The 23,108-nt window shown below is 39.0% G+C and overlaps 1 protein-coding gene across 6 annotated transcripts in view; it reads left to right on the top strand.

Moving 5' to 3' along the window:
• The window catches only part of TMEM63C (transmembrane protein 63C), a 115,894-nt gene that overhangs the window by 67,029 nt on the left and 25,757 nt on the right, over positions 1 to 23,108 (top strand). For all 6 annotated transcript variants that reach the window (XM_053697379.1, XM_053697378.1, XM_053697377.1 and 3 more), the window contains one exon: positions 21,996 to 22,111. In XM_053697379.1, the coding sequence (XP_053553354.1) occupies positions 21,996 to 22,111 (116 nt within the window). The remainder of the gene's footprint in view (positions 1 to 21,995; positions 22,112 to 23,108) is intronic.

Raw genomic sequence — 23,108 nt, 5'->3', positions numbered from 1 at the left:
TCCCTTCTACCTCTCTTCTCTCCCTCCTCTCTCTCTTCTCTCTCCCTTCTCCCTCCCTTCTCCCTCTCTTCTCCCTCCCTTCTCCCTCCCTTCTCCCTCCCTTCTCCCTCCCTTCTCCCTCCCTTCTCCCTCCCTTCTCCCTCCCTTCTCTCTCCTCTCTTCTCTTACCCTTCTCCCTCTTTTTTCTCTCTCCCTTCTACCTCTCTTCTCTCTCCCTTCTACCTCTCTTCTCTCTCCCTTCTGCCTCTCTTCTCTCTCCCTTTTCTCTCTCTTCTCTCTCTCTTCTCTCTTCCTTCTCTCTCCCTTCTCCCTCTCTCCTCTCTCTTTTCTACCTCTCTTCTCTCTCTTCTTTCTCCCTTCTCCTTCCCTTCTCCCTCTCTTCTCCCTCCTTTCTCTCTCTCTTATCTCTCCCTTCTCCCTCTCTTCTCTCTTCTCTCTTCTCTCTCCCTTCTCCCCTCTTATCTCTCCCTCTCCTCTCTCTCTCTCTCTCCTCTCTCCCTTCTCCCTCCCTTCTCCCTTTCTTCTCTTCTCTCTCCCTCCCTTCTCCCACCCTTCTCTCTCTCTTCTCTCCCTTTTCTCTCTCCTTTCTCCCTCCCTTCTCCCTCACTTCTCTTCTCCCTCCCTTCTCCCTCTCTTCTCTCTCCCTTCTCCCTCCTTTCTATCTCCTTTCTCCCTCTCTCCTCTCTCCCTTCTCCCTATTTTCTCTCTCCCTTCTCCCTACTTTCTCTCTCCCTTCCCCCTTTTTTCTCTCTCCATTCTCCCTCTCTTCTCCCTCTCTTCTCTCTCCCTTCTCCCTCTCTTCTCTCTCCCTTCTCCCTCTCTTCTCTCTCCCTTCTCCCCCTCTCTTCTCTCTCCCTTCTCCCCCTCTCTTCTCCCTCCCTTCTCCCCCTCTCTTCTCTCTCCCTTCCTTCTCACTCCTTCTCCCTCTCTTCTCTCTCCCTTTTCTCTCCCTTCTGTCTCTCTTCTCTCTCTCTTCTCTCTTCCTTCTCTCTCTCTTTTCTCTCCCTTCTCCCTCTCCTCTCCCTCTTCTCTCTCCCTTCTCTCTCCCTTCTCTCTCCCTTCTCCCTCCCTTCTCCCTCCCTTCTCCCTCCCTTTTCCCTCTCTTCTCTCTCCCTCTTTTCTCCCTCCCTTCTTCCTCTCTCCCTTCTTCCTATTTTTTCTCTCCCTTCTCCTTATTTTCTCTCTCCCTTCTCCCTCTTTTCTCTCTCCCTTCTCCCTCTCTTCTCTCTCCCTTCTCCCTCTCTTCTCTCTTCTTTCTCCCTTCTGTCTCCCTTTTCCCTCTCTTATCTCTCCCTTATCCCTCTCTTATCTCTTCCTTATCCCTCTCTTCTCTCTCCCTTCTCCCTCTTATCTCTCTCCTTTCTCTCTCCCTTCTCCCCCTCTCCTCTCTCTCCCTTCCTTCTCACTCCTTCTCCCTTTCTTCTCTCTCCCTTCTTCCACTCTTCTCTCTCTCCCTTCATTTGTTAAACAGTTTAATTCATGCTCGTAGCTGGTGCTTTTGAGTTATACAGATGTCTGCTTACTCTCGTACTTCTTTCTCTCGTACCCTATATATCAGTGATGGAGAACCTTGGCACTCCAGATATTTCAGAACTTCATTTCCCATGATGCTTAGGTATTTTGAAGTCCAGGCAAGCATCATAGGAAATGTAGTTCTGAAGCATCTGGAGTGCCAAGGTCGCCATCACTGATATATATCATCCATTGCCTAACCCCTGAGGAGCAGCTTGTTGTGATTAAGCTAGAAAGTTTAAAGGGACAGTATTGGGAATTTGAAATTCATACAAAATGTTATGAGAAAGAATATGAAATAATATTATTAAATATTTTACAGCAAGATGTAAGGGAAAATCAATCAAATAAAATTGTCATCACTTTATGATTTATTTCAAAAGAACATCCGTAAACTGAATCATTACAGATGACTCTACTATTCGCACTAATGGCTCGCCCTTGTTACCCATTTGCTTGCTGGTATTGTTAGGGCTTGAATATGAGCTTCTGTTGCCTCTTCTGTTAAGCTCAGTTAAATTGGTTTTGCTCATTTCTGTTTGCCCAGCTCTAATGTTTCAGTTCTTTAATAGAGATCATGGACGGCCGCTTGATAGCAGCAGAGATTTATCTGCATATATTAGATTCTGTGAGACTGATCTCTCTTTTTGGGGAGAGTAACATAATTGTGAAAAAGGCATTTCCAATAATATAATGAGGTCTAAGGAGATGGAAACAGCTGTTCACAAATGATTTCCCTTGCTATACTCCTTTCTGTGTAGTTTAAAGCTGCTGCCACGATAAGGGAATTCATGTTCAAAATTGGAAGCTGAAGGTTGAGGCATTGTGAATGTAATTTACATATTCATACCCAGAATCCTCTGCTTCAGTTTAATTAAAGACTGTGAGTTGGGGTTTCCTTTGGGTTGATTTGCAAATATACTAAACATTTACAATGATATATTGTGTATCACTTCACCTTCAAAATAACACGTGTGCAAGAGGTGCTGGGAATCTCACTAGCATTGATTAACAATATTAATAAAAATATATATATATATATATATATATATATGTGTGTGAGAGAGAGAGAATATATTTATTTATAATATGTGTTGTATTGGTTCATCATGTTGTGGCATTGGTGGAAATTGCCTTAATCCGGTTTAGCTTGAAACCCACCTGACCTGTATAATTTTGCTTTACTAGGGAATGAGAATATTTGCAGTTAATTGTGGGATTGGTCATGTTTCTAAAGGTTGATGCTGGATCAGACTGCCTTGTAACTGGAGCGATAGACCACCTTATATATGGAGTGCAGTTATTAGTTACTGGTTCTGCTTGGTACCACTGTTAAAGGGACTTAAATGGCAAAATGTAAATGTACTTCATTCTCTTGGTTTCCTTTGTTGAAAAGCATAACCAGGTAGGTTCCAGAGCAGCAATGGCCTACTGGGAGCTGGCAGGTGATTGATAGCTATGCATATGTTTCCAGAGCCGTCTTTAATATTGACTGGACCCTGGGCAAACATTTTCTTGGGCCCCCCCCCCCCCATGCAATTTCGCTCTCCACCCCAACATCCCAAAAAAACAAATAAATCATTTTTTTTTAATTATTAGCCCAGCAGTGGATCATCTACTGCTGGGCTAATCATTTAAAAAAAATGAAATAAATTGCAATATGTGAAACTGGATCTAAGCAGTACTAATAAGTAAATAAATATATAAATTACTCCACTGTGGATTAATTTAATATGCTTTTGAATGTGATTCTGGTGTGAGGTTAGCTGGTTAAATAGATTTAGGGCTGGTTAAAGAGATTTAGGGCAGCCAACAGGAGCAAAGCAAGGTAAAGACTGAGGAGGAAGCATGGAGGTGCAGACAGATATAAGTTTACTGACTGGAACAGCAGAACTACTATGGGAAGCTGTAAAATCTGAGACAGATAGAAAAAATAACTATAAAAATAAACCTTACCTTAATGTGTGAAGTATCAGCATGACACTAAACATCAGCCACAGCAGCACACGTCACTTCTTTGCTAGGAACAAGTTCCCTCTCACCCTGCATTAGGCAATGCTTCATGGGGAGGGGAGTGTGTGCACTCACTTATTCTTCCCACTGACACCTTTCTACAAAGATCTGTTCCCCTAACAAACTTCAGTTAGTTTATCTTAGGGCCACAGCAGAAAGAGCAGGGCTAAGGGGACCAGCAGACTGGATGCTGTCTGCCCAAGGCTGCATGGATGATACAGTGTGAGACGAGTCACGCAGCCTCAAGATGGAAGAGAGCAGTGTGTGCAGCTGCACAGATGCTCAAATCCTCACGTGCCTGCCACTCCAGCTTTCTGCTGCATGCGCCTACAGTCAGCTCTACACAGAAACAATCCCCACCACCAGAGCAGTTACCTAAGTGGTAACCCTTTTCTGATGCAGTGGGATTGGCTGGATGCCGAGTTAGGGCTTAGCATTCAGTGCTGCACAGTGCACATCTAAAACAGCACATGGCACTAGTTACACATGACACCGGCACAGTCTGGCACAGTTTCTCACAAATAAATATAAGCAGAGAACTTTTGACTGTGACAGTATTAGGACTGACTGTGTGTGTCCCCCATGTCACATGACATTAGTAGTCTGGCAATAACCAAAAAAAATGTTGTAATTCTTTTTAGGACTCTTGGCCCCCTCAACAAAGACTGGGCCCTGGGCAGCTGCCCCTTTTGCCCTGTGTTAAAGACGTCCCTGTATGTCTCTTGTCATTGGCTCACCAAATATGATGAGGTTCCAGTAGTGCTTGGAGCTGGCTTAAACTATATGTTTTACTCATTTGTGTAGGTTAAACACATAGTTATATTCAAGTAATAGAGCAAATAATAAAATAACCAGATTTCTTTTTTGTCTCCTACACACAGCAGAAGTTCTGCATTGCTTGCTGGAGATCTCTATTGTAAACAGTGAAACAAACAGTGTCAGTACATCAGCACACACAGAGCAAATATTTGTTTTATGGCACTGACTCTTCACCTGAGAACTAAGCCTATCACATATAACACTTAGGGGTCGATTTATCAAGCTGCGGCGGACAGGGCATACATACGCGCCCCTGTCCGCCGCAGCTTGCCTCTGGCAGGCTGAATTTCGCTACCAGAATTCAGCATTGCACAAAAAAGCAATTTTACGCTCTTGTGCAACGCCGCTCCCTCCCCGTGCACAGCCAATCACACGCGGCCAAGAGCTGTCAATCTCCCCGGTCTGACGAGACAGGGGAGATTGAAATTCGCCACTTTAGAGGTGGCGAAGAGGTCAGGGAAGCAGAGGTCTGATGACCGCTGCTTGATAAATACGTCTATTATTCTCGGCAGTGAAGGGGTTAATTAGGTAGCTTAAAAGTTAATTTTAGCTTTAGTGTAGATATTACCCTCCCATCTGACACTTCCCAACCCCTGATCCCTAGCTGATCCCTCCCAAACAGCTCTCTTCCCTCGCACAACCCCTTCTGGTCATGTCCATCTTAGGTACTGGCAGACAGTCTGCCAGTATGAAAATATAAGGCTTTTTCTTTTTTTAATAAAATTATTTTATTTTATCTTGATGTTTTCTGCAGTGTAGGATCCCCCCTTACCCCCAACCTCTCTGATCCCCCAAACAGCTCCCCCTCTAACTTTTAGCCACCATCTTAGGTACTGGCAGTTGTCTGCCAGTACCTATAAACTTTTTTTTGTTTTGTTTTTTTAAATATTTTTTTTTCTTATTTATTGTATTATTATTTGTAGCGTAGTGTCCCCCCCTCCCGCGATCATTAGGGCACCCCACACCCCCAAAACCATTTTCTGTAGTGTAGCTTCGGCAGATGCCTGGAACTTCAGGAACTCCAGCTCTTGGCTGTAACTTAACAGCCGAGACTGCTGGAGATTCCTGAAGCTAAGATGTATATTCCTGAAGCTAAGATGTATATTCCTGAAGCTAAGATGTATATTCCTGAAGCTAAGATGTATATTCCTGAAGCTAAGATGTATATATATGTCTTGTGGAACAATAGCCCACACGATAGTACCGCAAGACATATATATATATACGTCTTATTGAGTGAAAGGGTTAAGCTTACACATGTCTTTAGCACTCTATGGCAGTAGCATTTGAAACAATGTATAACACTGCTTCAAACATTGTTGCAAACCCTTCTATCATAGAGTGCTAAAAGCTCCTACAATAGGTTTACCCTTCAACAAAGGATACCAAGCGAATAAAGCAAATTTGATAACTGAAGTACATTTTAGAAAGTTGTCTAAATATGAAAGTTTAATTTTGACTTTACTGGCCCTTTAAGGTGCATCTGATTCATCCCTTTATACTCTAAATCACTGGATACATTGTCTTCTGGTGTATCTGGTCTGTTTGTTGCTTTCATTTAGAGAGGATTCCTGATTCTAGAGGAGGCGTATAAACCTGCTCTCTTGTTTTATGTCATCCTTCATGCCAGGGGGCGCAATTCCTAAGATGATAATAAATGTACTCACCCAGTCTTTTTTTTTGTCATTGGAAAGCCAGTTTCTTTCGTAAAATGATGATGGTCCATAGGGCTCCATAACATATTTGATATATTTCCCGCCACTAGTAGGAGGTCAAGAACCCATACAAGAGCTTAAAATTCCTCCCACCTTCCATTCCCAGTTTATTTTGACTTTAGTGTCCCTTTAAGGGTCAGCCAATTTAAATAAGCAACAGCTTGAGAACAATAGGTCATGCTTTTAATGAGCAAAACCAGCTATTTGAATTACAAAAATGAACAGAAATGGACAATTTCCCATATATTTAACCCCTTCTCGACGTTAGGACGTTCTATGCCGCCATAACTGTGCTGGGCTTAAAGGGACAGTCAAGTATAAATTAAACTTTCATTATTCAGATAGGACTTTTAATTTTAATCAACTTTCCAATTTACTTTTATCATCAAATCTGCTTTTTTTCTCTCGGTATTCTTAGTTTAAACTAAACCTAGGTAGGCTCATATGCTAATTTCTAAGCCTTTGAGGGCTGCCTCTTATCACATGCCTTTTAAATCTCTTTTCAACACAAAGAGACAGAAAGTACACATGGGCCATATAGATAACACTGTGTTCAGGCACAGAAAGTTATTTAAGATCTAGCACAATGCAATACTAAATTTAAGACAATAGATAATAAACAGTCACAGTCATGTGATCAGGGGGCTGGAAGAAGGTTCCTAGATACAAGGTAATCACAGAGGTTAAAAGTATATTAATATAACTGTGTTGGTTATGCAAAACTGGGGAATGGGTAATAAAGGGATTATCTATCTTTTAAAACAATAACAATTCTATGGTTGACTGTTCCTTTAAGCCCCTTTAGGATGGCATGGAACGTCCCAACCGTTCAGAAGTCCTGAAACCTTAGCCGCTTCCTACAATGGATCGCTGCTGTGGGGCGTGCCTAGCGTCATAGGCACTCCCCCCTGACCCGATCCCATTATTAAAATCATGAGATTGCATGAACAATCGCATGATTTCAATTTGTACTCATTTTTTATATCAGAACTTTGTTCTGATGCAGACACATGAGTCTGGCAAGAAAGGGTTAATTCTCTGCAATAAGTATAACAAGTCACTTGGAACACACCTAATTGAAACAAATGTTACAATACAGTAAAGTGCAGTTACTTGTAATTGTCCTAGTGACACAATCTGATGCCTTTTAACAGTCGTTGCTCACCTTGGTGTAACACAAGACTTATCGATTGAAACCATATTGGGACTTCATGCGAGCTACTTATTGCTAGGGGCCGCGAGCAATGCTTTGATTTTTGAGTGGGAGATTTATCATTATCTAATGACAGAGTTCTGCTTTGTTTTGGCGGTAAACTTGCTATATTGTGTGTCAGTACACTACAGGGTATAGAGAATGGATGTTTTGTGCTATAGATTATTTTGGTGTTCTGTAGATTGTAAGCTCTTTTTTGGGATGTTTATCTGTTTTTTTGTACAAAAGGTTTACCATGTGTCAGTATGCAACCCTACACATGTACCCTACGCTATGGAATTTGGTGTCTCTTTAAAGGACCACTACACGCAGTACAATAATATACTCTATAAATGCAAAATAAAAAGCCAACATAAAAGCACTTAGTTTGAATTTCAAATGAGTAGTAGATTTTGTTCTGACAAATGGCAGTTAGTTACATTTTTCTTCCCCCTGTATCATGTGACACCCATCAGCCAATCACAAAATGCATATTCATGTATTCTGTGAATTCTTGCACATGCTCAGTAGGAGCTGGAATTTAATGGAGAAGTTTTATAATATTGTGTGCTCTATCTGACTCATGAAATGTTGACTTTAAAGGGACAGTCAAGTCCAAAAAAAACTTTCATGATTTAAATAGAGAATGTAATTTTAAACAACTGAAAGCTAAAACTAGGAGGTTCATATGCTAATTTCTTAGACCTTGAAGACTGCCTCTAATCTGAATACATTTTGACCACTAGAGGGCATTAGTTCATGAGTTTCATATAGATAACATTGAGCTCATGCACGTGAAGTTACCCAGGAGTGAGCACTGATTGGCTAAAAAGTGTATTTCTATCACAGTGTTGGTTATGCAAAACTGGGGAATGAGTAATAAAGGGATTATCTTTCTTTTTAAACAACAAAAATTCTGGTGTTGACTGTCCCTTTAATGTCCCTTTAAAAATAATTGATTATAATTATAATGATAATTTCTTTTTATACTTTATTCTATGTTAGATCTATAATGTTCCTTATTGAAGTGGTAAAAAAAGCTAAGCGGCTATCACTAGACCTCAATGAGCATTAAACATTATAGACCCAGATATGGGTATAATGAATGCAGTTTACATAGATTACAAGTGGCACGCTAACAGTTGCGCACAAGCGATATTGGGTTTATCGCAGCTCTTTGCATAGTCAGAACTGGTGCGTGTATTACGAGTTGAAAGTAAACAAGTTCACTTGAGCGCAACTGAATGTAATGCACGTCTGGTTAGCTGGACTTCAGAGCTCCGTTTAAGTATTACACAAGACAAAAATGTTGCACAAAACACATGAAATATACAGTTAGACTAATAATAACACTGTCTAATAAAATATTATTTTAAAAAAAAATATTGCATAAAAAATGTTATAAGAGCTCAATATATAGGTATTTACAAACATATATACACATATTATTACTATTGTTTATTTATAAAACGCCAACAGATTCCGCAACGCTGCCCATGGGTACAAGGATAACAGTACAACGGAGAAACAATACAATACAAGACAAAATTTTACAGACAAATACAGGGGGAATTGAGGGCCCTATTCCTGTGGGAACTTACAATCTAGATGGGTAGGGGGATTGGAAACAGGAGGTAGGGACTGCAAAGGTGAGAATGATGTATAAAACTGAACACTTGCCTGGCCAGACTGGTGTTGTTCCTAAACACAATCGGTTTCAGGGACATACCCCTTCATCATATATGCATATATATATATTTATCTATAGGTAGGAATAGGAGGGAGGAGATAGTACCACAGTTGTAATTAGTTCAAAGTGCAACCCTTTAACATAATATACACATTATTAATAAAGGAAGAAAAAAGTGATATACATTACTATCACTTTAAAGAAAGGGAAAAATTGCACATAAGAAAAGTTATTAGAGAGAACAAAGTTCATCTCTTTATTAGCTGCATCACGCAGGTGTCAGGATTGGATATCATTACCAGGGATATTCGTGATACATGTGACAAACAAAATAATGAACAGCATAAAAACACTGTAGTAATAAGTAGTGCCTAGAACAGCGGAGACAAAATACAGGAAGATAATCCCAGGGTAAAATTAACATATTACGGTAAATGTATACACAGAAACAGACAAATTCTGCTAGTAACCGGCCAGCTAACCAAACCGTAAATAAACCAAATTGGGGGTACCTCCCAAAGCGTCCACCTAAAGAACTCTCATAGAGAGAACTGTGTGATGTCCGTTGGTAGAGCAACCGGTGAAAAAACAGCCAAATTATGCCTTAGAATCGTGAATAGAATTTCCTCTACCCAGAAAAAAAAATAATGTTTTTTTCTGAGGAAAATTCTTTTGCTTTTTTCTCTGTCTTCTGGGGTTCTGAGGTAGGGGTTTTTTATAGGCTGTTTGTTGTATTTTGTGCAAATACACTGATAATATAAAGTTTTGGAATATATCTTTATTTCCAATGACCTGCAGTTTTGCTTATTATTTTGCAGTCATGTCTGTACCCCCCACTTAATTTGAAAGGACCCATAGGGAACATACTACAATGCAAAAACTTTCTGTAGTTAATTTTTCCTGTTAATTATGCAAAACTGTTTCAGTGGACCAACTTAACCAGTTATGTGCTAATTGTGTCTTACAACTCCAATTCGCAAGCCCATAATCCTGTCACTATGACATCTGGCAGGCAGTTAATGCCCATGTTTTTGTGGCCATGGGGGATTCCACTGACTTTTCTCTAGAGTTTAAATCCAGTCTTCAAAAGACTATGGCCCCTAGTTATCAAACCGTCAACCTCAAATACGCTGGAATTCTGCAGCGTATTTGTGGCGAGGCTGATTCGCCTTAGTTATCAAGCCCTGCTGCCAGGCAAAAGTAGAATATAGTGACGTAAGCTTCGATCCGCCGGACACAGTCCGACACAGATCGATTCTTACGTCACTCCAGATGTTCCGAATGCAAGTTCGGCACAATCTGACTACTTTTGCTAGTTATCAAATGACTAGCAGGTACGCTCGGCACTTTTCCGGCCCAGTGTACCTGGTTTTCAATCCGCCGCCCTGGAGGCGGCGGATCCCATAGGAATCAATGGGAGTCTGACCATAGCGAAAGTTCATGTTCGCTGCTGCCCGACATCCCATTGATTCCTATGGGAGATGTCTGCACCTAACACCCTAACATGTACCCCGAGTCTAAACACCCCTAATCTGTCCCCCCCTACACCGCCGCAACTAAATAAATGTATTACCCCCTAAACCGCCGCTCCCGGAGCCCACCGCCACTCTAATAAACTGATTAACCCCTAAACCGCCGCTCCCAGAGCCCACCGCCACTCTAATAAACTGATTAACCCCTAAACCGCCGCTCCTGGACCCCGCCGCCACTATAATAAATATGTTAACCCCTAAACCGCCGCTCCCGGACCCCGCCGCCACTATAATAAATATGTTAACCCCTAAACCGCCGCGCCCGGACCCCGCCGCAACTATAATAAAATTATTAACCCCTAAACCTAAGTCTAACCCTAACCCTAACACCCCCCTAACTTAAATATTAATTAAATACATCTAAATATTATAACTCTTATTAACTAAATTAATCCTATTTGAAACTAAATACTTACCTTTTAAATAAACCCTAATATAGCTACAATATAAATAATAATTATATTGTAGCTATTTTAGGATTTATTTTTATTTTACAGGCAAATTTCAATTTATTTTAAATAGGTACAATAGCTATTAAATAGTTATTAACTATTTAATAGCTACCTAGTTAAAATGAAGACAAATTTACCTGTAAAATAAATCCTAACCTAAGTTACAATTACACCTAACACTACACTATCATTAAGTAAATTATTCCTATTTAAAACGAAATACTTACCTGTAAAATAAACCCTAAGATAGCTACAATGTAATTAATAATTACATTGTAGCTATTTTAGGATTTATATTTATTTTACAGGTAACTTTGTATTTATTTTAGCTAGTTAGAATAGTTAACTATTTAATAACTACCTAGCTAAAAGAAATACAAAATTACCGGTAAAATAAATCCTAACCTAAATTACAATTAAACCTAACACTACACTATCATTAAATTAATTAAATAAATTAGCTACAAATAACTACAATTAAATACAATTAAATAAACTAACTAAAGTACAAAAAATAAAAAAAACTAAGTTACAAAAAAAAAAGTTACAAACATTTAAAAAATATTACAACAATTTTAAGCTACTTACACCTAATCTAAGCCCCCTAATAAAATAACAAAGCCCCCAAAATAAAAAAATGCCCTACCCTATTCTAAATTACGAAACTTAACAGCTCTATTACCTTACCAGCCCTTAAAAGGGCCTTTTGAGGGGCATGCCCCAAAGTATTCAGCTCTTTTGCCTGTAAAAAAAATACAACCCCCCCAACATTAAAACCCACCACCCACATTCCCCTACTCTAACCCAAACACCCTTAAATAAACCTAACACTAACCCCCTGAAGATCATCCTACCTGTAGCCGCCTTCAGCCAGCCGACCACCAATGGAACAGAAGAGGACATCCGCAGCGGCCGAAGTCATCATCCAAGGGGCGCTGAAGAAGTCTTCCATCCGATTGAAGTCATCATCCAAGGGGCGCTGAAGAAGTCTTCCATCCGATTGAAGTCTTCATCCAGGCGGCGTCTTCAATCTTCATCCATCCGGAGTTACCTGTAAAATAAATATAAATCCTAAAATAGCTACAATGTAATTATTAATTACATTGTAGCTATCTTAGGGTTTATTTTACAGGTAAGTATTTAGTTTTAAATAGGAATAATTTAGTTAATGATAGTGTAGTGTTAGGTGTAATTGTAACTTAGGTTAGGATTTATTTTACAGGTAAATTTGTCTTTATTTTAACTAGGTAGCTATTAAATAGTTAATAACTATTTAAAAGCTATTGTACCTAGTTAAAATAAATTGTAAAATAATAATATAAAATAAAAATAAATCCTAAGATAGCTACAATATAATTATTATTTATATTGTAGCTATATTAGGGTTTATTTAAAAGGTAAGTATTTAGTTTTAAATAGGATTAATTTAGTTAATAAGAGTTATAATATTTAGATGTATTTAATTAATATTTAAGTTAGGGGGGTGTTAGGGTTAGACTTAGGTTTAGGGGTTAATAATTTTATTATAGTGGCGGCAGTGTAGGGGGGGGATAGGGGTTAATAAATGTATTATAGGTGGCGACGGTGTAGGGGGGGCAGGATAGGGGTTAATAAATTTATTATAGATGGCGACGGTGTAGGGGGGGCAGATTAGGGGTTAATACGTTTAATATAGGTGGCGGCGGGGTCCGGGAGCGGCGGTTTAGGGGTTAATACATTTATTATAGTTGCGACGGGGTCTAGGAGCGGCGGTTTAGGGGTTAATAACTTTATTTAGTTGCGGGGGGCGCCGGTATAGGGGGTAGAACAGTGTAGTTTAGTGTGGGTGCTTAGTGACAGGCTAGCAATAAAGCTGGGGAAAAAGCCGAAGAGCAGCGAGATCGGATGAGTGATAACTATCACAGTCCGCTGCTCATCGCCCCGTACTTGGTGCGCGGCTTTCTGACAGCTTTATTGATAACTTTGGCGAGCGTATTCAGGTCCGCGGCGGCGATGGTAGGCGAGCTTAGGCGGGCGTATTGGGGCCGGCGATGGCAGGTAAGTAGACACGTTGATAACTAGAGGCCTATGACTGAGATTTTAGTGGCTATCCCCAAACCAAGTAACTGTAAGCGAAAATCAGGTGATTTTTCACACACTACCTGTCCTATCCCCTAGGATCAGTTACCACCAACCTTACAAAACTCTGTCTAAGGAAGAAGTCTCCTCTGAAGACCTTGATCCTATGCAGTGGCGGATTCCACTTTACATTTAAATTGAACCATATCCGCTTCCTACTTCAGGAAGTTTTGAATACCTTGCAACTTTCAGAACCGAATCCAGGGGATTCCAAAACTGTAAAGTGAATCAAGTTTTTAAAGATCCCCCTAAAGTACCTAAGGCTTTTGAAGCAACAGACTTGGTTACAGACTATGGGCGCCAGATTACAAGTGGAGCGCTAAGTTATCGTGCACCCACAAACGGGCAAATTTGCCGTTTGCAGATCCACGATAAATAACCAGTTATTACAAGTTGCTGGTTATTGCTAATGCAAGCTTGCGGTATTAATTAGCGCTTATAAAATTAGCCAGATATCAGATCTCTGGTTAATTTTATAAATGTCGACCAAATGTCCCCAAAATCAAGTGTAATATACTTTATTAAAAAATAGATAATAGCATTTTTATTTTTTTAATAAAATAACCGCAAAAAAACAGTTATGAGGGTTTAAAGTTGGCGGGTGTGGGGTGTTAGAAAAAAACGGCACTGAAACGTGCCTTTACATTGTGGTCTGTGGGAACTGTGTGTTCCCTGTAAATATATATGTATATGTTTATATACATATATATTTAGGTGTGTATACACATATTAACACATAAATATATATATATATTTACAATTTGCTGTGCGAATTATCCCCTTCACTGCGCAAGTTGGCATGAGAACGTGACTGCCATTGGAGCCTATGGAACCGAGCTCTCATGAGCGCAATGCTTCTGTGCAATGTACATTCGCATTGCACATCACTTGTAATACCAGCGCACATTTGCGCGCTCTGGTATTACAAAGTAAAGCGCAAATATCTGGCCCTATATAGCCAAATAATGGAAGAAACCAAGCATTCCTTTTGCACCTTGAAACAGGTTAAAAATAATAATAATTGTATCCACTTTCAGAGAAGAATTTAACAGCCTGGGAAGTAGTTTCTAAGGTTGATGGAACTATTTCCACCTTAGCTAGACACACTACTATTCCTATGGACTATAGTTGGATATAGGGCTGCAACTAACGATTATTTTCATAATTGATTAATTGTCCAATTTTTTTTTTTTTTTTTTTTTTTAAATCAAAGATTTTTATTAGGGTAAATAGCAAAATCTTGTTCATACAGAAACAAAGAAACAAGTTATTTCAAACTGAACATATCTAAAAACAGTAGTAAATCATGATAGACATTTTACAAAACATGAACATCCTACCGTATGGTTACCATACCTCGGGAAAAGATATTACAGGATTCACATTGATACCCTATCGGTTTTTTCTTTTGTAGAATAATACTATAGTACCTCTTTATTATGACATTCTATCTATTAGTATGATATTATGAACAGACATATATAGAATCATTAACACTGATGAGAGATACATTTTTCCCCCTAAGATGCGTAGTGCTGCTTTAGATAAAGTAAACATGGGGTAGATATATAATATAAAGAGCGGTGATTAATACTGGTTGTATTTTTAACAAAATGGTACTAGTGATATATAGCCCCTCATGAGCATGTATTATAAACCTATATAGGTGAGAGGATAATGATATATAGCCCCTTGTAGACATGATTTATAAGCCTAGATAGGTGGAAAGTGGCGGGTTAATACCGCGAAAAAATATTCACCTGGTTGGGTGAATGTCTAATATGTAATACCCCCCCAAAAATTTACATCAACCTGGGGGGGGGGGGGGAGGTATTGCAAATATAAATGTAGACGGTGCAGAGCAATGACCAACGTTTCTCTAAAGAGATATTAGGTATAACAGTAAACAATCTGTTACCCCAAATACATCATACCTGTACACTAGCTGAACCATATCAAACTTATTGTTTTACATAGGCTGTACCTACTTACTAGGTTTGCTGCTCTGAAGTGGTAAATAATTAATCCGGACATCTAATCTACAATAACAGAAGTTCTACTTACAATAACTGAAACTTAAATGAGATAGGTATCATAATTAATATATAGTGGCTGCATAATGTATAACAACGAATGTCTGGGCAATCTGCAAATTATCTCAATCAATCCCCCATCTCCCTCGCCGGCTGAGGGAGACAGAGAGTATAATGGATTAGCATGAGATTTACACACACACATTTAGCAGTTGCATATAGAAGAGACAAATCTGGTTGAGATATCTACTTTTGTCAGATAAGGGAAACTGTAGCGGACCCTATGAGTAATTTATACATTATCGCCCAAAATCAGTAAAATTAAGGTACTATTAACAAGGCATCAAACACTATAGGGCCAGCAAACACAACCTTAAGAGGACAGCTTGTCTGTAGATACATCTATGTCATGTGATTTCAACCTATTTGTAAAAAACTCTATGTAAAACTAACATTTAACTTAAAGAAATTTGGTATAAATTAGAATCTAGCATTTTCATTGCAAGGCATTAGGTAATATAGGTACAGAAGTAATAAACTTAACCAGGCAGCTAATCCACAAATATATTAAAGTTATACAGTTTCAGCCTATTTGTATGAGCTTTTACATGAAATTAGCATCAAACTCAAGAGACTTCTAACACACAGTGAGCTATAAACTGAATTACTTAGTAAGAAGTAATAGCCTAAGCACCCCTATCCAATGACACACTTTCTCCAATAACCACTTTTATGGCGAGTGTAAAATCTCAGGCTGTGAACAGTACAGTGTAATTCAAAGATTCTGTATTCATCCCACATAAATAACGAGGGACTCGTATGAACATAAGAAAATGCAAATCTTGGAGATACAAACAAAGTAGACAGGGTTCATAAAGAATTAGAGTGATGGCTTAATATGATAATATGGTATAAACAGTGTAGAACGACACCTGGTATATAGAGATCACATCACATCACCCTAAGTAACAGCTTTGCACAGCTTAAAGCCAAATTAGGATTAAGTGGGTAATATATGCAATTTAAATATAAATGCTAACTGAGTTAAACACAGATAAACACATTTTCGCTTACATAACATTACAAAAGATTCACTATGGGAACAGTGTACTACGTGGGTATAAAACATAGAACCAGTGACTGTGCCCTTGAATAAGCTTAAACAACTCCATAAAGTTCTTGTTAAAGAAGAAAGTCCCCACAAGCTTGCCTTCAGACCAGCACGTCCTTGTCTACACGGTGACACACTGGATGAATGCTACTCAGCCTATTCCAGACCTTGAGTGTCCAGGCTTCCGCTGTAATAGCATAGTGGTGGTACATAAGTCAGGACTAAGCAGCACCTGTGGGATGATTGTGGGGCTGCCGCATTCCTCTGAGAGAGACTTACCACAAAACTGTAACATATTTTTCTCCCACCATCTGGTGGCAACTCCAAAGTCCTCCTGAACTGTCTTGAGTAAATGTGGGACGACAGGACCAACATTAGAGACCGGGGTGGGATGAGATGGGTAGAAACATGGGATCTCAACCTTTAGTAAGGACCTCCTAACGAAAGTCCCACTAACAAGCACTATTTCCTCAGCATGGTCATCGAGAGTATCTCTATCCCCCAACTTATTAATATCACTAGATGAGTTAGGTGTTTTTGTGATGATCGGATCACTATTCTCAGCTCTCATCTCTTGTCTCTCCACTTTACTCGTAGAGATATTAAAGGCGTCTTTTATCTCCTGTTTAAGGGAATAGGTGTGGCAGTCCAGTGAGGAGATTAGTTTCTGCAGCATAGAAATTAGCTCTGACTCCATGGTAAAGTAACAACGAAGCTAATTATAAACAGCAAATTTTGAGATACAAGTGTGAGAAACTGCTGTTCCTCAGATGTAACTGTCCATAAGGCTCTCCACAGCTCGAAAGCATGAGTGACACGAATATACCATTGCTCCGTGTGATATTAATGGGGAGAGTGAAGGCAGGGTCATATTATAGTGGGCAGCCTGCTTTTGAAAGTAATCAGCTCCGGTTATAACGGTAGTTTTTCAGATCTCTGATGGGGTTTGTTTTATTACGGCTTACTTTTGTTCTATGAACAGTAGAGTTACAGCTCTCATCTCTGTAGTGTGACTGCGCTAAGGAAATGGATTCTCTAGAGTTCGTCTTGCAGTCAGACCAGGCTAATATGGCGGCCGTTCGCGACGAAACTTCAATACATAGCACATCCGACCACCTTGTAAGCCTATACCGGCCTCATATGACTAAATTTCTAAAGTTCTATTAGCTGCCTGGAGAAGTCCGGTACCCGTTGTAGCACTGTCTCTAGTAGTCTGTCATACCAGTGTCGAGCAATTCAGGCAGTTCTTTTCATCCATGCATTATCATCCGCTAGTTGCACCAGTGCTATAAAGGCTGCAGTTTTTAGCCACTATGCGAAAAGCGCATAATATGTTCTGATAGGAGCCTTTTTTCTGCTGTCAGATAGGATTTAATCAGCTAAATTGTTTATATAAATGCGATTTTGTTCAGGAGCTCTCTTACTCCACGTCTTCCCTCCCAATTATTTTTTTTTATTAATCAACTAATTGGAAAAAAAAATCAATACATTTTTCCTATATTTAAAATAAAATTCACATGCTGTGTTACAAATATAAACTTCAGACTAAAACTTTACATTAACACAACGCTTTGTCCAATTTTTAAGCAGCAGAAAACATTTTTATAATTAAGAAAAACAAAACCACAAAAGTGTTTAAAGAGGTTTTGAGGTGCCTGAGATGCATAAGTAGGGTTTTGCCAATTTCACCAAGGTGCAATATTTAATTTTGTTAGCTCTCCACAATGCAAGGGACCTCTCAACAAAGTAAGCCTGGACTTCATTGTAACATAAAAATATCTTAAATATCTATATGCAATGGTAAATAACCAGCTATAAGTTAGGGAAAAAAATATATTTAGTCTGCTTCTAAAAATAACATATATACTTATAGAGGTTGATTCTGGTACATATTACAATTAATTAAAAAAAATACAATTAAAAAAGTCAAAAGCGCTAAGGACTAAATATCAATAACAGGACAAAGCCTTACACATTTATCTATACAGTACATATAATCAGCAATAGCAAATGATCAGCTAATAAGTGTGCAAACAGATAAAAGTGCACCTCAATTCAATTAACAACTCCCATCAATCTAGGGCTAGGTGTAAATAACAAGCTGTGCACTATATCATGCAAAGCATAGTCCCAAATCACCTGATTTAATCTAAACTATCCAAATGATGACTCCTATTTTATTTCTGGGTTGCACATAATACAGGAGTAGATGTAAACTTGAAAAGAAACTTATACTGTTCTGAAAAAGTGAAAAAAGTAAACATCTGTATACATCCTTTAGGCTAAGGGCATAACCATAAAACACAATACCATGTGCAAGAGCTCAGAGTGAAGCAGCTGGTGCTGTGTACAGACCAACTAATCGATTATTAGATTCGTTGACAACTATTTTCATAAGCGATTATTTGTTGTTGCAGCTCTAAATGGATCGCAAATCTGAGTCCTTTCTTAGGAAATTATATTCCCAATCATTTTCACCTTAGACCTGCAGTTGCAATCACCTGTGTGGCTGCTGCGACATTCTTCTGGTGTGATTCTCTTTCTCAGATGATTTCTGATCAATCTTCTGAGGATCTTAGCAACTGCATTAACGTCCTAAAAATGGCTAATGATTTAATTTGTATTACAGTCTTTGATATCATCAAAATTGATGTAAAAATATCTCCATTGCTTGGTCAGCTTACATGGTTTCTAAGAATATGCTATTATAAGTCCCTTTTGAAGGGTAGATGCTTTTTGGAACAGAATTGGATTCTATTATCAAAACTGTCTTGGGGGGAAGGAGGCTTTTCTTCCTCAGGACAAGAAATCTATGGGGAAGTACAAGCAAACAAACAAAATAGTTTTTGTTCCTTTCCCCTAGAGATCAAAAGTCCCCTCCAACCAGAAGTCTGAATCCTCCAAACCTTCCTGGAAACCAGGATCTTATTGGTCTGAAAACAAACAGACCAAAAAGCCCAACTCAAATCAGAAATCTGCAATAATATCAGACCTCCATGGGAACAGTGCCATCTGACTCACGTTCCATAGGATCCTGTAAAGATCTTTGTTCAATGTGTTCATGACTTAGAGTATATGGGAGTGATCCAACCTGTTCCAATATCTCAACAGGGTCAGGGTTTCTACTCCAACCTCTTCATTGTCCCACAGAAGGAAGGCACTTATCGTCCTATTTTGGACTTAAAAACTCTGAACAAACTGGTTCGGGTACTCTGTTTCAAAATGAAAACAATCTGTACCATCTTGCCTCCAATTCAAGAGGGTCAGTTTATTACAACTATAGATTTAAAGTATCTGCATATTCAAATTCACAAGGATCATTTGTAGTTTCTAAGGTTTGCTGTTCTCAACAAGCATTACCAATTTGTAAATTTAGGGTCTCTCTTAGCAGTGATCAGAGCTCAGGGAATCTCTATTGCTCCTTAATTGGACGATATCTTGACCCAAGTTCCATCACTTTCTCTGGCTACTTCTGTATGGAAGTAGTGGGTCATACCTATCAATGTCCTAGAACTTTGTGTGATTCTTTGGGCCCTTCCATCTTGGCCCCTTGTCTAATGGGAAACAATGAATTAAATTCTAGTCAGACAATGTCACTGCTGTGGCATACATCAATCATCAGGGAGGGACTCTAAGTACCTTAACTTTGCAAGAGGTTTCTCACATTCTGTCTTGGGCGCAGAGGAAAACTACTGCACCCTATTGGCCATTCACATTCTGGAAGTGCACAATTGAGAAGCAGAATACCTAAGTCATCAGTCCATCCATCCAGGGGAATTGTCTCTTCTTTAGGACATGTTCGATCAATTAGTCCTGAGGTGGGATCTTCCAGAAATAGATCTCATGGCATCTAGATTGAACCGCAAAGTTCCGGTTTATTTCACCAGGTCAAGAGATCTGGCCTATCTATTTCCTCGGTTCTTCTTCCAAGAGTCATTGCAAGAATCAAACAGGAATTGACTCATAGCTCCGGTAAAGCCCCGCAGAACGTGGTATGCAGACCTAATACAAATGTCATCTCTTCCTCCATGGCCTCTACCCTAAAGAAAGATCTGCTGTCTCCAGAACCCATTGTATAATTAGGATCTCAAATCTCTGAATTTGATGGCGTGGAGGTTGAACAACTAGTTCTCAAAAACAGAGGTTTTAAGATTCTGTTATCTCTACTGCAAGCCAGAAAGCCTGTTATGCAGGAAATGTATCAAATTTGGAAAGCTTACTTACTTTGGTGTTCTTCTTATCTAGAGGTTTCTCTAGGAAATCTTCTAGAATCCCTAGGATTCTTCAATTCCTTCAAGATGGACTAGATAAGGGATTATCGGCTAGTTCTTTAAAGGGTCAGATTTCAGCATTATCGGTTTTGTTATATAAAAAAACTGACCAAATTACTTGATGTTCAAACTTTTGTCTAAACCTTGGTAAGAATTTGCCCTGTTATTAGACCAATTTCTCCCCCTTGGAATTTAAAGCTGGTTCTTTCTGTTCTTCAAGGTTCCCCCTTTGAACCTATGCACTCCTTGGACCTAAAGTTATTGTCATGGAAGGTTCTCTTTCTTCTAGCCATTTCTTTTGCTAGAAGAGTTCTTGAATTATCTGCCCTGTCTTCTGATCACTCCTTGATTTTTCATCAAGATGACCTCCAGACTAAATATAATTTTAGTGTCTTCAGAAAATATTAATCAGGAAATTGTTATTCCTTCTCTGTGACCAAATCCTTCTAACCATAAGGAACGCCTACTTCACAATTTGGATGTAGTCAGAGCCTTACAATTCTATCTTCAGGCTACTAAAGACTTTGATCAATCTTCCAGCTTGTTTGTCCTTTTTTTTTTTTGGTCTCAGAAAGGGTCAAGAGAATACAGCGGTGGCCTTGGAATAATGGTTAAAACAGATTATTCGTTGTGTCTGAAAGAGCGTGACAATTACACAAACCTCTATAATATATTGTCGAATCCTGCCCATGATTGTGAGATATTGAGTGTACACTGTCTTTTCTTTTTCTATACATTTGTAATGTTTTGCACGTCAAATAAAAACTTTAAAAAAAATACAAGAAAAAAAAACCAACAACAGATTATTCATAAGGCTTACTTGGTTGCGGGAAAACCGCTTTAAAAATGAGTAACTGCTCATTCTACTAGATCTGTATCTACTACTTTTGTGTCTTCAAAAATGTTGCCTCCTTGGAACAGATTTGCAGGACGGCAATCTGGTCTTCTATTCATACCTTTTCTAAATTTCTTCTTTTTGATATTTATGCTTCTTCTGAAGTTGCTTTTGGCAGGAAAGTCCTTCAGGCCGCAATGTTTGGCAAATAGTAACTGCAATCATTTTGTTCTAGATGGGCGATAGTTCTTATTTACACCTCTTAACCCTGCTTTCTGTCTTTCCTACCTTTTCTAGCTCTCTGCTCAGCTATACATAAACTAAGTGGTCCTGAGAGGCCAAGAACAAACTGAGTGGGGAGAAGAGGTGGGAGGGATTAAAGCTCTTGTGAGGGTTCTTGACCTCCTCCTTGTGGCAGGAAATATATCCAAGGTGTTATAGACACCTATGGACTCTCCTCATCTTACAAAAGAAGTATAAATTCTGTCCTCTCTTTCTCTTTTTCACTCTTTCTCTCTATCTCTCTTTCTTTCTCTTGATCTCTCTCTCTTGCTTTCTCTTTCTTTCTTTCTCTCTCTCTCTTTCTTTCTTTCTCTCTCTCTCTTTCTTACTTTCTCTCTTTTCACCTTCTGTCTGTTTTTCTCTTTAATTAATCTCTTTAAGTTCAATTTCTGATCCTTTGTACCTTTTTTTCCTCCTCAGGTTCCACACATCCAATAACTCTCTTTACCTTTGCTGCACTTCTCGCCTGCATGTTGTTCTCCGTGTTTGGTTTGTGTCTTCGGAAGTTGCAGCCTAAGAAACCTTCCAGTTACCAGGTGAGAGCTACTTCATACAGCTGAGATAACCCAGTTCTCAACTGAAGCCCTAGTAAATAAATGTCTTTCTCTAGAGTTACCACCAAACCATAGGTTACTATGGGATATAATAATATTGTAATAAACATACAAGTAAGTAGAACATATGTTGACAGATGAGCACTGCTCAATATAACTCAGATATTTACTATGGATACATTGATGCCTTTGCTTTGGTATCCATAACCAGAAGTCATTTTCTTAGTGTCTTATCTCACTGGCTGTGACGACTTTCTCAAATAATTTTGACACTAAAGGCTGTTAATCGTTATTTACTTTAGATTAAAAGCAGTTGATGTTTTTAAGGCAGGAAGTTCAGAAAAACACTGTAAATAATGTTTCTTTGTATGGGCTGACCTGTGTTCTCCTTAGCCCCTATCAGGAGATTTTGACCCAGGGATGCAACTTCTACCTGATAAAGTGAAACATCTCTAGATTTGCTTATTTGACCTATCTGGCACCTTGTCACCACTTTTTTTAAACGTTATCTGGGTGACATCACGTGTACACATTGGATTATCAATGGAAAACACAAAACCGCACCTGTACCCTAACATTATTAATAGACATCTTGTATCACTTATCTCCTTGGCTGCCAAAGCTGACTGCAAGGCATTGTCTCAGTTTAAGAGACTCCCTGTGGGTGGTGTTCTAACCAACTACTAAAGAGTTTTTGAGTCTTAACCACTAAAACACTGCTACATTTTTCATATCCCAACCTGGCCCCACTACATATATACGTTACCATGACCCAGCCTCACCACACTAAAGCCTGTCACCTGGCACACTATTCTGCTTTGTATCACTACTTGATGGTATATACCTCCCACACCCAAGCAAGTGTCTTACATATAGCTCAAAATGTCCCACTTCAGTACCATCATAAACCTAAAGGCACTTCTCTGACCTGTAACCGCTAAACAAAAACTTCTAAAGTTAAAAAAAAAAAAAAAAAATT

This window comes from Bombina bombina, chromosome 1, assembly GCF_027579735.1.
Source record: "Bombina bombina isolate aBomBom1 chromosome 1, aBomBom1.pri, whole genome shotgun sequence".
In the NCBI taxonomy this organism is placed as follows: domain Eukaryota; kingdom Metazoa; phylum Chordata; class Amphibia; order Anura; family Bombinatoridae; genus Bombina; species Bombina bombina.
Note: the sequence above shows the minus strand (reverse complement) of the source record. Positions and strands in the feature narration are given on the sequence as shown.